The sequence below is a fragment of the Pelecanus crispus genome, chromosome 2, assembly GCF_030463565.1.
Source record: "Pelecanus crispus isolate bPelCri1 chromosome 2, bPelCri1.pri, whole genome shotgun sequence".
NCBI classification, from domain to species: domain Eukaryota; kingdom Metazoa; phylum Chordata; class Aves; order Pelecaniformes; family Pelecanidae; genus Pelecanus; species Pelecanus crispus.
The window spans coordinates 23,848,811-23,862,941 of NC_134644.1; the positions used below are offsets into that span (position 1 = coordinate 23,848,811).

The following is a 14,131-nucleotide window of genomic DNA, read 5'->3' on the forward strand; positions in this document are numbered from 1 at the left end:
TATAATGGGCATGTGCAAACATAGGAATCACTTATTGCACAAAAGATATTTCTTTTTTAAATATACTTGACAGAAACGCCAAACTTTTCTTATTTCAGTATACACTGTTGCTGCACTCAACCTGTGTCACAGCACAGCACTGCTCACATCTACAAATACAGGTCTGTGGTGCTTGTTGGAAGCCTGAACATCCTGGGGCTCTTTGGACACCAGCTCTGAGCACTGGAACAACTAATTGATACCTTGCAATTTTAAAAAAATCACCCATTTCTGCTTTTGGAACTAAGGCAAAGGTGGTGTAAGAAAGTAAGGAGCTTTACAAAACTTCCCAGTGGGTAAATAAAATAACTTGTTTTCTAGGACTGCTGATGTAGCAGTCACTAGTTATGGAATAATAGAAAAATGTACATAACAAGATAGGTCACGGACAGATTATTTGTGTAAGAAAAGCATTTCTGAAAATTCGTGAATATCCTAGTTGTGTTTCTCATTTTAGGCTTATTTTAAGTTAAAAAAAGGGGGGGGGGACCCAACACCAAAACGCACCACTTTTTATGTAGTTACAAACCAGGCTGATTCTACAGACTAAGTACTTGATGGGAGTTAAGGCATATGGGAAGAGATGGCAACTCTGCAGTTTCATTATACACAGGAAGATGTTTTCTACAGCCCATCATTTAGATTTACACCATAGGCATTCATTTCCTTACACTGCTGTAATTCTTGCCAAACTTCCCAGATTCATATTTGATCTTACAGTAGTTTTTAAAATAAGCAAGTTCTACTGTCACTTCTCAGATGACTACAGTGTGTGTGTAGGCTTTCCTAATGTTGACTGTACTCGGATTGTAAGTACCACCAGCATAATAATGATGTTTTTGTCAGCAAATATTTCATCTGTTCTGTCGGAGCTGTGGTACGTAAGAGTACCATAACTAGAGCCAATCTGAGCAAATGTTACTTGTTGTTAAATTTGGTTAATTTTACGTGTTTCATAGTGCTTAAAAGTTTCACTCTTCTGAGTACTTGACAACCTGTGTTTGAATGGAAGATTCAAAGGTGCGGGGCAAAAGCAACACAGTGAATCCTTTTTGAACTCATATTTTTAAGTTAACTAGATTTTGGTCTGATAGGGACCCTTCAAAGAGAGAATGCTCTGTTGAATTCCCATGTAATTGAGAATCCCAGGGGAGTTTCTGAGGCTGGAAAAAATGTGCAATATATTTCAAAATAAATTGGGATGCTGATCCTCTAAGCCTGTAATACTTCCTGTGCCATTAAAATGTCTTTGATGTTAAACTACTTTGACATTGCATTAATTCCCTTTGTTCCAAAAACCGTCTGCCATGTAGTGTGTTTCTTGGGTTTCTTCACTGGGAACACTTAGCAGTAACTGTCGGTTTGTCCCTCGAGATCCCAGCCAGTGCCGGACATTTGTCACACAGAGCAGTGAAGGAAGTGGTATTTCCAGCATGTGTCACACTTCAAAGAAAGAAATTGGTGAAATTTAGCAATACTTGTAGGTCTTCCAGTAAATAGTCTCTTTCTTACATTAGGAATGTGGGAGAAATGAACTTAATTGAGTTGTAAGTAATTTGAAATAATTTTAGAAGGAATATAGGAAACATTTTGAAGTCATTTCTTGGATTTTTGTCAAAATGCTGTTTCTTCTGCCATTCTCCTTAGCTACCCACACGACAGCATCATCTGGGTTGGTTGCCTTGGTACCTGAAGGCTGTGTGTGGTGGAGTTTGGCTGTTGAAAGAGCATGATTTGTCATGTGGAAGTACAAGCCATTAGCAGAGTGGTGTTTGGCTAGGAGTGCCTTGTGCACTGCATTGAATAAGTTCCTGTTTTGTGGCTGTCACTGTGAAGGTTAATATTATTTACTCTTTCTACTAGTCCTGCCAAGGTCAGGTTTGTTGTGTGGAGCGACGGTAGAAATTGCCAGGGCTCTCCCCTTGTTCCCAGAGAGTTAACAACCACTCCTGTCATCTGAATATGGAAATGTGAGTTTGCCCAGCCAGGTTAGACCTATATTCTGCCTGTACTTAATACCTGAAATGTGGTTTAAGGGAGAAGTTCAGCATTTCATCCATTCTGTTGTCTTTCCCAGACTTCATCTTCAGTCCTGACACATTCTGGGGTGAAAGTCTCCTCTTGCCAGACTCCCCATTACACTTTGGAATAATGATTCTGGCTGACCTTTGCTATGATGCTGGAATTTTGTATAAATATCTCAGGACTAAATTCACTTTTTTTTAAACTCTCTTCTCTGAAAGGTTGAGGTGGGACAGTGCTGGAGAGTAAAATCTTCTTCCCATAGAATTGTAATAGTGGTAGCTGAGGCAAACTGGTATCAATTTGCCCTGTATCACTTGACCTTTATGTCAAAGGTAAAGATTTCAAGATTTACTTGGTCTGCTTTTACTTTATTTCAGCTGTGGCCCTTTTGCTAAGCATTGAAACAAATGGAGTAGCTATTCTGGGATCACACAGAATAATCAGAGTCTTTATTTAACCTGTCAAAGGCAAGAGTGAGAGGAGACGTAGCTGCCGATCCTCACTAACTCCATAAGAAGAAAGCACAGGTCATCTCCCTTGTAGAGGGGCAGAAGCAGCAGCAGGGTTTGAGAACTAAGGCAGCTCAGTTCAGCACTGAAATAAAGAATGCATTTTAACAGCGATGAACCATTTGAACCAGACACCGCTGGCAGAGTCTGCATCTCCTGATGTTTTTCAGACCAGATGTTTTTCTGTTTGAAATGTCTTTGTTAAACTCATCAATTCCTGAACTGACACAGAGATCTACTGTTAGATGTATTCAAGTGAATGTTCAAGTTGGGGTCTAATCTCTGAACTCATTATTGGAAATTCTCATTTACATCTAAGAAGTTAGAATAACGTGTGAAGTTACAATATCTGCACTCCTGTTTTCTGTCCCTGAAAATAATTGTAAAAATGAGGGTGGGCTTAGGCTTCAGTGTTTGGCTTTCAGATTGCTCGTTGAGCCTTCTCTTATGCTGAGGCTTCCTGTCTAACGCTTACAGGTGAGCCTGCAAGACATTCCCATCTGTGTGGTCAGGAAAGCAGTCAGAGAAAGACTTCCAGCCTACTTCTGTCTGGATGCTCTGGACTATCTGTTAGGTTTATTTGTATGTACTGAATCTGACTTCTTGTTATTTGAGACTTGAACCTTTTCCCCTGTTACATAAAACCACAAATGCTGTTTTGGGGTTCTCTGAAGTGCTGGTGACTCCAAGTGATACTGTTAGACCTTCTCCAGTACAAGAATGTAGGGGTAAGAGGGCTAAAGTGTTTCTGGGATCAATCTTTTGGAGGCGCTTCAGTCTAGGTTTAGATTTGCTAGTTGTTTTCTTTTAGTGCATAGAAACTCATCAATAAGCAAATGTATATTTTCAACATATGCTATGGAGCTGTAGATTTGTTTATCATACTGAATATTTCTGTGAATATTTCTGCTGGTTCCCAAAAGATTGAGTCACACTTATGTACAAGAAGTCTTTGCTCTCTGTTGTCTTACTGCTCCTTTGTAACCACTGTTTAAATCTACTCTCTTCTGTCACTAATCCTTCAAAAGTGATAGAGGTCTTCAAAGCAGAGATGATCTTACTTTTTTATAGGAATGATATGAGTTACCGATGCACAGCTTACATGTGCTTACGATTGGTGTAAAAGTAATTTGCTTTTGAGAACACTTTGTGGCATAGAAATCGGTATATATTTTCATTTTTTTACATAGATTTGAAGACATCATTCACAATTAATTGGTATCATTTTTATGACATAATGGTCATGATATTTCTTCCACCCCCACGCTTAAACCAATCTCTCTCTCTATGGAGACAAAGCACATGCCACAAAAGTAATAAAAATTGTAAGCCCTGTAGTGTAAAGCAAATCTAAAACAAGCCAGTACAGACATATTTTTACATAACCTAAGTTTAAATTTAGTGTAGTGTATTGATCCCTTACTTAGCCTTTAATAAAACAGGATTCAAGGGTATTTATATCTAAATAAAGAAATAAAACTAATTTCATTCCTCCTGTCCTTATGTACGACAGTGAGAGAGTAAGACCTTTGTGTTGTAAAGGTAAAGAACATTTAAATTGCAGTCTTAAGAGGAATCGCTAAAAGGGATGTGTTACAGCCTGAGGATTCTCCTTGAGGTCAATGCAGTAGAGTGTAGGCTGGAAAGTGAGTCAGAGTATCAACGGGATGCAGATGTGAATACAGGCTAAAAATTATTTCCATTGATTTTAATGGAGCTCCGCTAGGGGTGAATTTAAACCATTACAAAGAAGCGTTGATCTGGTATTTTACAGCTAGGATCATGTTTCCTATGCTGAATGCCAATGTTCACTTCTCAAATGTCAGAGTTGTTTAATTACTTTATTTCACCTTTTAATTTTTGAAAGTATTTAAAGTGTTGCCAAGGGGCATTCGAGTGGAAAGGGCAAGTCAGGTTTGTGTTCATTGTGTTTTCTTTTGTTTGTATTGAAGTAATGCCTGTGTACACTAGTGGTACCTTACTCTACCCTTAAGTATACGTACATTGGGTAAATATTATACACGCTGTAGATCATACGTCACGAGAGGATGAGGGGCTTACAGTTACATATAAGAGGTGCTTGCAGGCTAGATCTAATGGACAAGGAGGAGCCTGGGAAGTCTGGAGACACCCTTGGTCAAAGTGGTAGGTAGCATTATCACTGGCTCTGACACTTCCTGCAAGCACGACTGCAGGAGGCAGCATTTTATTTGCTTTTATGAGCTCTTTTCTGACCTTTGCAGGCAGTTGAGCAAAGTATGACTGTTCACACAAACAACTTTTTATTTCAACAGCACTGAAGGAAAATAACAAGAAACATTAACTATCATGTTTTAGATCAAATGCAGGATAGATTTATTTGAGGGAGGTGCAGGCAAACTGTAGCTGCCTTTTCCTTTAACATCACTCAGGTGGGGTGTGCCCACCGTCATACAAGATGTCCCTTCTGTCCACCCATGGCTGTGGGAGCTCTGAATTTAAACAGTGATAAATGGTATTTTTCGTCAATGGATGGCATAAGCTAGAATACATGAAAATTAAAAATATACATACTTTGATTTAGTCCTTGAATTTTCAAGGGTTTGTCTTGGTGTAGATCTATTTACTGTAGCACTATTCACTTCCAGGTGGCAGCTAAAAAGAGATTGGGCAGCAGACAGTTTTCAGGTCTGCACAGCTTACTAGTTGGGCATAGGAACAGTTTGGTTTTAAGGTGGGTTAAACACAGAAGTTCAGTCACACTTATCCAATCAAACTTAATGGTTCAGGATCATCTTTAGATACAATGAGTGCTGAGACAGAAAAAAAAATGCCAAGATCAGGTATTTCTAAGACAACACAGCTGGCTCCTTTTAGAAGGTTTTTGGTCATTCTCTGCAGGTCGTCCAAAGCAGTCAGCTGTTAGACCTTTATCTCTGCTCCTCTCTTTTCCAGACTCTGTTTTCTGTTCGGCGTCTGCTCACTGGTAACAGTATATGTCCACTTTGCATTCTTCCTACTTGGAAATCTATGTCTGTTCAAGATAGAACGCTTTAAAAAAGTATCCCTCAGGCTTAGAAATTAGGTTCTTTAAGCCTGTTAGACCTGGGGTCTGGGATATATAGTTGTGATTATTTATTTATAATTTTAGAAGTGCTCAAAAATAAGTTGAAAAACATTTCTGTGATCTAGGAAAGGGGCTGTGCTGACTAGTCTTAAGGAATGCCTTCTCCTCCTCTCTTGCCAGAGGCATGTGACTGTAATGCATTTCAGTGGAGTTGGTCCCTCTCAGTATGGCAAAATAGCAAGAACCTTAAGTCCATTATGAAGAAATACAATTTTAGTTTACTAGTTATGCCAAATTTTGGAGATGATAAACAAATATTTTTCAATAGGCTAATGTACACGGAAAGAACAAACCAGCAATAACCAATGCAATCTCCAACCCTAATATATTTCAGTACTGGATTTTTACTAGAGGCAATTTTGTATTTTGCTTACTAAAAATATCCAAGGGATTTGACATGATCCGTGTAGCAGAACAGGATATAAATTTCCTAAAGGCCTGGGGGTAGTGTTCTGCTGATGCTGCTGTTAGACAATACGCATAAAGGCGCATCTGCCATGGCTCTTTCCCTGGCCCATGGCTCTAGCGCTGCAGGGACGGAATAACAGCATTTCTTAGCACAGTGCTGCTGTAAAAAAAGTCTAAGCAAGGAGACTGGTAAGGGTGGCGGGGGACAGGGACGCATCTGTAAGGTGTCTGGTTGCACAGCACTGCTGCAGTGAGCCTGGTACCAGAGCCATCGCTTCAGGCAGGTTTGATCATCTGTTCCACACTGCTGGGCTCGTTGCAGCGCACTGGGGCAGAAGGGTTCACGCAGGGCTCCTGTGTGTTTGGTTACACGAGCACGTACCATTCCTGAAACTTTGGCCTCATGCTTCAGACTCCTGGATGTCCTGCGGCCGGAGCAGAATTAGGTAAGCCGTCAATTCACACGTGGTTTAGTTGTAGGGGCAGAACGGACACCAGGACATGGCCCCAAGCCATCAATGGTTGTGCAGGAGTGACATGTTTTCATCCTGTCTCAGTTGTCATTATACGGCTTCTTTGTTTTCCAGTGGCTTGCCTTATGGCAGGAGTGTTAGACTTGGTTTCCTCCCTAGTGCTGGTAAGGTGGGGCAGGCTCTCCGTGACTTCTTATCCTGCTTAACTTTCTGCCCATTTGTGTCCTTCATTTCCAGGTATCGAACAGGGAGGAATTTAAGGCACCGGGTGTCCCCTCCTTCCTGCGCTATGTGAGAGAGCCCTCCTTCACTCCCCTGCGGAGGAGCACCCACCCTCTGCCTGGTGCTTGCCATGAGGGCAGACAGTTCCTTTTCGCACTACAATGCGTCATTAAATTCTTCAGTTAAAAGCCCAGGCTGTGAGGTGGCAGCTGACCTCTCGCTCCAGCTGTAGGCAGCCGGTGGGACGGGCTGCTGGGCCAGCTGCTGCCAGGAGGGCTCACAGAGGGGCGTCCTGGGCAGGGGGGGGTGGATTTCAGTGCAGATGATGGACTTCGGGGTGCCCCATTTTTCTCTGTAATGAGATTAATTTTACCCTTAGGGCCTCTGCCTGCCCCTTCCCTCTGCAGGTAAAAAGTACTATCTGTACCTGCCCCCAGTGTGCTTTGGGGAAGGACAGAAGGCAGAGGAAAATGAAGTGATTACTTTGGCATGGAAACCTACAGTTCATGTTGCTTGAATCCTCTTTTTGCTGTAAGATTTCTTTGGCTTTAGTAGAATAGTATTTCTTACAATTAATTATGTTTAAGTGGGCACGCTACGCTGTGGGGATCGAAAAATATGGAAGCATCCCCTGAGCGGTAAATTTCTGACACAGCTCCGGACGAGAGGATTCAGCTGAGACCCTGGCTATTGAGATTTTGGGAATGCGTGACTTATTGCTGTAAGCAGCATTGAATTTGACCCATGATGAGGCCAAGCTTGCCTCCCCAAATTTAACTATTTTTATTAGTTGTACACAGATTGATCATTTTACCTTGATGCAGTACTTGCAGAGCTGTAATTACAGGTGCTTACAGCATTAGTAGTTTTGGAGAGCAATGTGTGTGGTTTCTTGCAGGTAATAAAATGGCAAATCCAATTTGCAATTGCAAAGCAAGCCCCTGAGTGATACACGATCTTCATAGCAGCACTGGTCAGAGGGTTACGGCTAATCACAGTGCTGGCTTGTGTCCCCAGTGGCCTGTGCCTGAAAACTGAATAGCGAGCAGCGTGAGCCCGCACCTTGAGCCAGCACAGATTTAGACGCACCAGTTTCGAGCTTATTAGGTCCTCTTTGTCACAGTACTTAATCCTGCTTCCTGATCCTTGTTAGAACAGGGCTGCTGAGTCCCTTAATAAAAGGAGATGGGTGCAAAGCTCCTAACGAGGCGCACTGAAGCGTGAGGCGGCGAGGGCAATTGCTGCCTGACTGACAGAGGGGTGAAATGCTCCCTGCCTGTTGTTGTTTCAAAAGAACAGGCCTCAGACAGCTGACAGATGAGCTTGCTAAGGTAACGGTAACTTGTTGATAGGCCGGTATGAGATGCATGACATCTTTTCACACGGTGTAATGGCCTGTCTTTACTCTAATTGTGTTAACCCTTTTTAACAGAGAGAAACGCGTCAAGGATTAGCTGAAATATAGAACATGCACCGAAATGGCCAGCAAACATACAGCTTGCAGCAGCTCCTGTAGCATGGATGTGTGTTCGTACTACTTACACGAGTGCCTTGAATTTTGAAAAACTAGCACATCAGCTTGATTTGAGATTTCTTTGACAGCTTGGCTCAGTTGCTCTTCAAAACCCTGTAATTTTTTTTGCTTTGTTTCCCATAGTTAAAGATTATTTTATTTTGTTTATTTGTTATTTTAGATTTCTTTGGGGAGGGTAGGCCTCTCTTCATAAAATTCACAAAAATAAATTTAAAATGGTAGCACAGATTTCTTATTTTAATTTAAAGAACACAAGAAAATATTTCAATGGCTAGACCATCCTGGAATTCAGCCTGTTGTATCCATAGTCATGAGGAGTTTCAGTAGAGCATGTACTGTTTTGGTTTGAGGTGGTAAACACTGACAAAACAAGCAAACAAACAAAAAAAAACCCCAAGCAAATGCCTAAAAGGTCTCTTAAGTCTTCCTGTCAACAGAATAGATAAAACTGGCATGTTGCAAGAATGGTGTTTTTGTATGTTTTTCCTCAGTATAACTATAACCACAGATTGGTGGCAGGATCTCGGTACAAACAACACGTTGGGCACTGGGAAGGCAAAAAGCCTGTTGGGCATTGCTTGTTGACATTATGTGTGGAGCAGTGATCGAGAAATGTTTTGCAATGCTAAGCTTCAGCAGAGCAAACTCCTACTGCCAGCGTCATTCTCCTTTTATTCCTGCAAGCCATGGTAGAGAGGGACACTTTGCTGAATTGTCCCATAGGCCTGAAGATTTTGTTTAATGGTCAAGTTATGCGAGACTTTTAATGCTGCAAGAGAGCTAGGAGGTTTGGAGTTAGGAATCAGGAAGCCCCAAGTTCTACGGCAGTTGTTCTGCCCAGGCTGAGTGAATTTACTCACCTGCAGGACACCCCAACACCTATGCACTGTTAAGCCCTGCTTAAAACTAATTTGATGAATAAATATTATATGCAGTGGGCAGAGTTCAATCCTGTTGTGCAATATGTGGTAGCACTGTGAAATGAATAGAGTGGAAGTGCATCCATCATGGTGGGAACTACTATGTCCTCCTTTGCCTCTCTGCTAAGACTGAAATATTTGCTTTTGTTATGGTTGTACTGTGTCCTGGTTTCGGCTGGGATAGAGTTAATTTTCTTCCTAGTAGCTGGCATAGTGCTGTGTTTTGGATTTAGTATGAGAATAAAGCTGATAACACACTGAAGTTTTAGTTGTGGCTAAGTAGTGCTTACACTAAGTCAAGGACTTTTTCAGCTTCCCATGCTCTGCCAGGTGCACAAGCGGCATGGTGCTTAGTTGCTGGCTGGGGTTAAACCATGACAACTCTCTGAAACGAATGAAAGGTTTTATATTCACAGCAAGATATTTCTTTCAAATTTTTCATATTTCACATTTTTTTTCATATGCTGTTCTGTTTAATACCTTTCAGGTAATTTGGATTTGACTGGTCAAAAGCAAGTCTTCAAAGCGGAGAACAATCCTTGGGTTACCCCTATTGCTGACCAGTTCCAGCTGGGAGTATCTCATGTTTTTGAATACATTCGTTCAGAAACATATAAATAGTAAGTATTATGTCACTTATGTACTGTAGCTGTGTTGGCTTTTTTTCCTGTAGTGTGTTTCCAAGCCAGGAAACATGAAATTATTACTGTACCCTTAATTGGTTTAGTGGTGGACTTGGTAGTGTTAGGTTAATGGTTGGACTGGATGATCTTAAAGGTCTTTTCCAACCTAAATGATTCTATGATTTGGCAAAGTGTTATCAGCTACAGCCGTCTTTCACAACACATGCAGTAGCTTGGTGTTCAGGGTAAATATGCAAACCTGTACATTTAGATTAAGGAATTTCGCTGTCAAGAAGGTAAATAAATGTGATTTAGATGTGTTAGGAAAGCACAAAGACTGTTTGATACTGTCCTGCATTTCTCGTTCATTTCTAAGAGCTATTAAGTAACGTGAGACATGTAGAAGAGCGACAGCCTTTGAGAAGTACTAATTTTGAGTATGTACAGTAAGGTTTTATAGATTGAAATAGATATTTGTTAACATTTTTGGATGCAGGTGGTTATATTCTGAAAGAGACGTCCACAATTCAAACCTGTTTTCATCTGGACCGGTTTACAAAAGTCTACAACCCTGGTGATTCAAATACAGATACTAGTACTTTCTTCAACAGTGTAACTGGAAAAAAAAACCAAACCTCGTGCTGGGACTTCTCCATTTTAATTAAAAATTCAATGTACAAATGCTAAGCATTTGTTTAGGAAATAATGTCTTTAATCATTCACTGAATTGAAATATTTCTTTTCACTAAAAATTTCCGTGTTACCAGTCCACAGTAAAACCTTAGATGGGAAGTTTATTTTTACATGTCTGACAACAACTTTGATGCTGTCTTCCTAGAAGCAATAGGTAGTACAACACATAGTACAACCTCTAGGTTGGAAAGTTAGCTTTTGCATTTCCCCTTTATTTTAAAAATATTTGTTAATAATTTAGAAGCATTTCTGACAATTTTTTTACACGGTAGCTGTGTGAACTCAATTACCAAAGGAGAGTATTCACCACAAGTGAAGGTTTTGGGATTCTAATTAAGTAACTGAGATGTAAATTTCTATGTGAAACTAAATGATCCAGCAATAGCTTTTGTAGGTTGTTCTTCATTTACAGAATTTAAGTGAAAAGGATCACAGATGGGAGAGTGGTTACAAAAATCATGTGTCTCAGAAGTGTCCTCATACTTATACGGTAATATGTATCCTCAAGATAGATTTATTCATAGATTTAAGTAGGCTGCAACACCCTTCTTCCAGTAGTACTCTATACTACAGACATGGTGTAGGGAAACTGCTGTCTATCTCCTTAGACCATCCCTTCCTCACAGTCCATTGTGTAGCTGCATCTAGATTTCTTGATAATGTTTTGTAATTTTTTTACTGCCAATTTTTGTATTTCTGTTTGAGCAATGTAGATTAGTTCTCACAGGGACAGCTTTGGGCATCATGAGGACAGCAAAGTTTCAAGGACTGAAGTGCAGTTTTGAGAATTTGACCCATATTCAGTTTGGGGGGTAGGGGGCTGTTGTTAAGTATCTATAATTTTAAAAAAAAAAATTATAACTTGATATATCAGACTGCTCTGGCAACTTCCCTTGTGCAACAGAAATTGGCATAAAAGGTTCTGTAATTCATGATTTGCCTCAACTATTGCTCTTTGTTTTAAATTAACCATATTATGTTTGCTGTCTTGTTCTTTGCTGAGGTCTAACAGTGTCTTGTTGGCTCATGGGCTGATTTTGATTTTGTCCACAGTAAATATTTGAAGCCTGTATAGTTAACAGTGTAAGCAAAATCAAACTCTCTACTCATTAATAGAGGGAAAAAATAAAATCAAAGAATCTTTCTATGGCTCATTCACGGATTCTGTTTTGATCTTAGAAACTTATTCAGTTAAAATGTCATTATTTTCAAAGATTAGTGATGAAAACCAAATACATGCAGATGATAATAATTAGATGTAATTTTTTTATATTCAGCATATAACCATTTTATATTTAAACCATAAATTTAAAATATCTGTGTAATTTTGTTAGAATCCCAGTAGCAACTTCTTTTGATTCTTGATTGTACTTGTTTCACATGCTATAAAGAGAGTTTGTGGATTTTTATGCTGAAAAAGATTGTCCTTTTTATTTCCAGTTTCCTTTAAATATGTGATCTGAGAATTACTTGGATGCCACCTGCTACAGACATTTTTCTGTTTGCATTTGATTTTAGGTGTTAAAACTCATAAGCAATGGCATAATCTAGGTAACAGGTCTAGTAGCATTATTGTGCACAAAAGCAAATAAGCTGTGAACACAGAAGAAATGAAAACTCCTTTTTGTGATGCAATTTTGATCTTTTCCCACTAACAACTATACACCACCTTCCACTTCCTTTTTCTTTCAGAAAGAAAGATGTCCAGGTACTGTCTCTTTTTTTCTCATTAAGCAAATCACAAGGTTGAGATGTGAATATAGTTACTGTCTCTGGTAGATACCCAACTAAGCAAAATTGAGCTCTTGGATTTTTTTTTTTTTTTAATCAGTCAGCCAAAAGAAAACTTTAAAAGTTAACTTGCAACGTTTGATAGACCCAGCCAGCTTAACTTTTACTCTGAGACAAAGCAGTCCAGTTAAATGGATGATTGGATAGAACGCTGTTTAGATAACCTCACTTGCAACACTGAGAAGAGAAAACAGCTCACATACGTTAGCAGCTGACAATCAGATCAGAAAGTTTACTTTCAGGTACTTTCATAAACCAGGAACTATTCATCTATATAGTAGATGGATTTTGAGCTCCAGAGTTGGCAATTGTCTCCCTATGCCCATTGCTTTTGCTGGCTGATTGGAAATATTGATTTTACTTTCTTTACAAATCTAACATTGTCTATACTAGCTAAGACAGAGAGGGTATGCTCATACAGTTGCAAGTGCCAAGTTTCAGGGCCTTAAGCAAGTTACGTTTCACTAAGTGGGTTTATGCTCATACAGTTTATTTTGTGTTTGCAATCACTAGAACATCATATTTACTCAGTTGCTGTTATGTCAGCCAGAAAGTGATAACTCAGTAAGTCTTGGCAATGCACTCACTTGCAGTCACGTTACTAAACTTTGAGGTTTCCACTGATGGCTGGCACAAGCCATAACTGTACGCTGCAGTCAGTATCAGAGATTTCCATTCAGATTCTGTGAGGTTGCACTTGTGAAGCAACTACCAAATAGATCACAAACCTCTTCTTTCCTTTGTGAAATGTACTGGCTGTTTCAAGCATATTTAGTGAAAAATTACACACCATTTTTGGCCTTGTTGTAGGATATTCATGCTCTACTGATTAATTGGTAAGTAGGGATGACACCATGAGGGATGATTATCTCTAAAGATAAAATGTCATTTGTCTCACACACTTTTACATTTTCACACTCCTGTTTTACATGGTACTTATGCACCAAGTATAAAACTGGAATTGCACTTTACTTCAGAAGCATGTTAGCCATTAGGACCCTCAGATCAGCTCTTCTTACTTTGTAATTTCTTTCATTTCCTTTAATTTCCTTACCTTTCATGAGAAATGATGCCAGGTGATTTTTTTCAACCCCCATTTTTCAAGGAAGACTTGTGCTGACAAAAAGATGGGCCATATATTGTGGCAGAAAATGTGTGTGGAGGGGGTCTTAATTCTTAACAGGAAATTCAGCAGCTCTTGGCACTTTGCTAGCTTTTGTTGGCTAAAATATGCCCACTGCACATATCATCCTGTGACAGCATCATTTGGAAATAGGTCAGTTTGCCAAGTATATAACGATTCTTAATCTCTGACTGCCATGCTAACTTTCTGAAAGTTAAGTTAGTAAGCTGAATTTTGGCTTTGATTCTATATATACTCAGGAGCTGCCATTAAACTCCCTGTGTGGTGTCACGATAGTGTTGAAAAGCAGTTGAAGAACTTGCTCAAACAGTAAAGGGTAATGGCAACCTCATCTCCTCAAAGGGCTTAACTAAATGTTTTATTTTTTATTCATGCCTTTAGTCAACTTTCAAAGTGACCTTTATGTTGTAAGCATATTCTCAGAGGATCTTCTCTGTCTAGGGTACTGACAAAGAGGTGATGGATTGTATGATTTAGTGGTTACGATGTACTTAGACAAGTGCAGGCAGACAGGAAAGAAAACAGTGAATTAAGCCCCTATGAAGAACTGAAATCCTGTGATGCTCGTCAGGATCAGTGTAAGATAATTAGTGATTTGATTAAGAGGTAAAGCTGAGCCATGCAATTGATACCAGTGGGTGGGT

The 14,131-nt window shown here is 39.7% G+C and overlaps 1 protein-coding gene across 2 annotated transcripts in view; it reads left to right on the forward strand.

The window, feature by feature from the left end:
• RSU1 (Ras suppressor protein 1) overlaps positions 1 to 14,131 on the forward strand; it is a 114,924-nt gene that overhangs the window by 40,620 nt on the left and 60,173 nt on the right. For both annotated transcript variants that reach the window (XM_075705558.1, XM_075705559.1), the window contains exon 8: positions 9,724 to 9,856. In XM_075705558.1, coding sequence (XP_075561673.1) covers positions 9,724 to 9,856 — 133 coding nt within the window. The remainder of the gene's footprint in view (positions 1 to 9,723; positions 9,857 to 14,131) is intronic.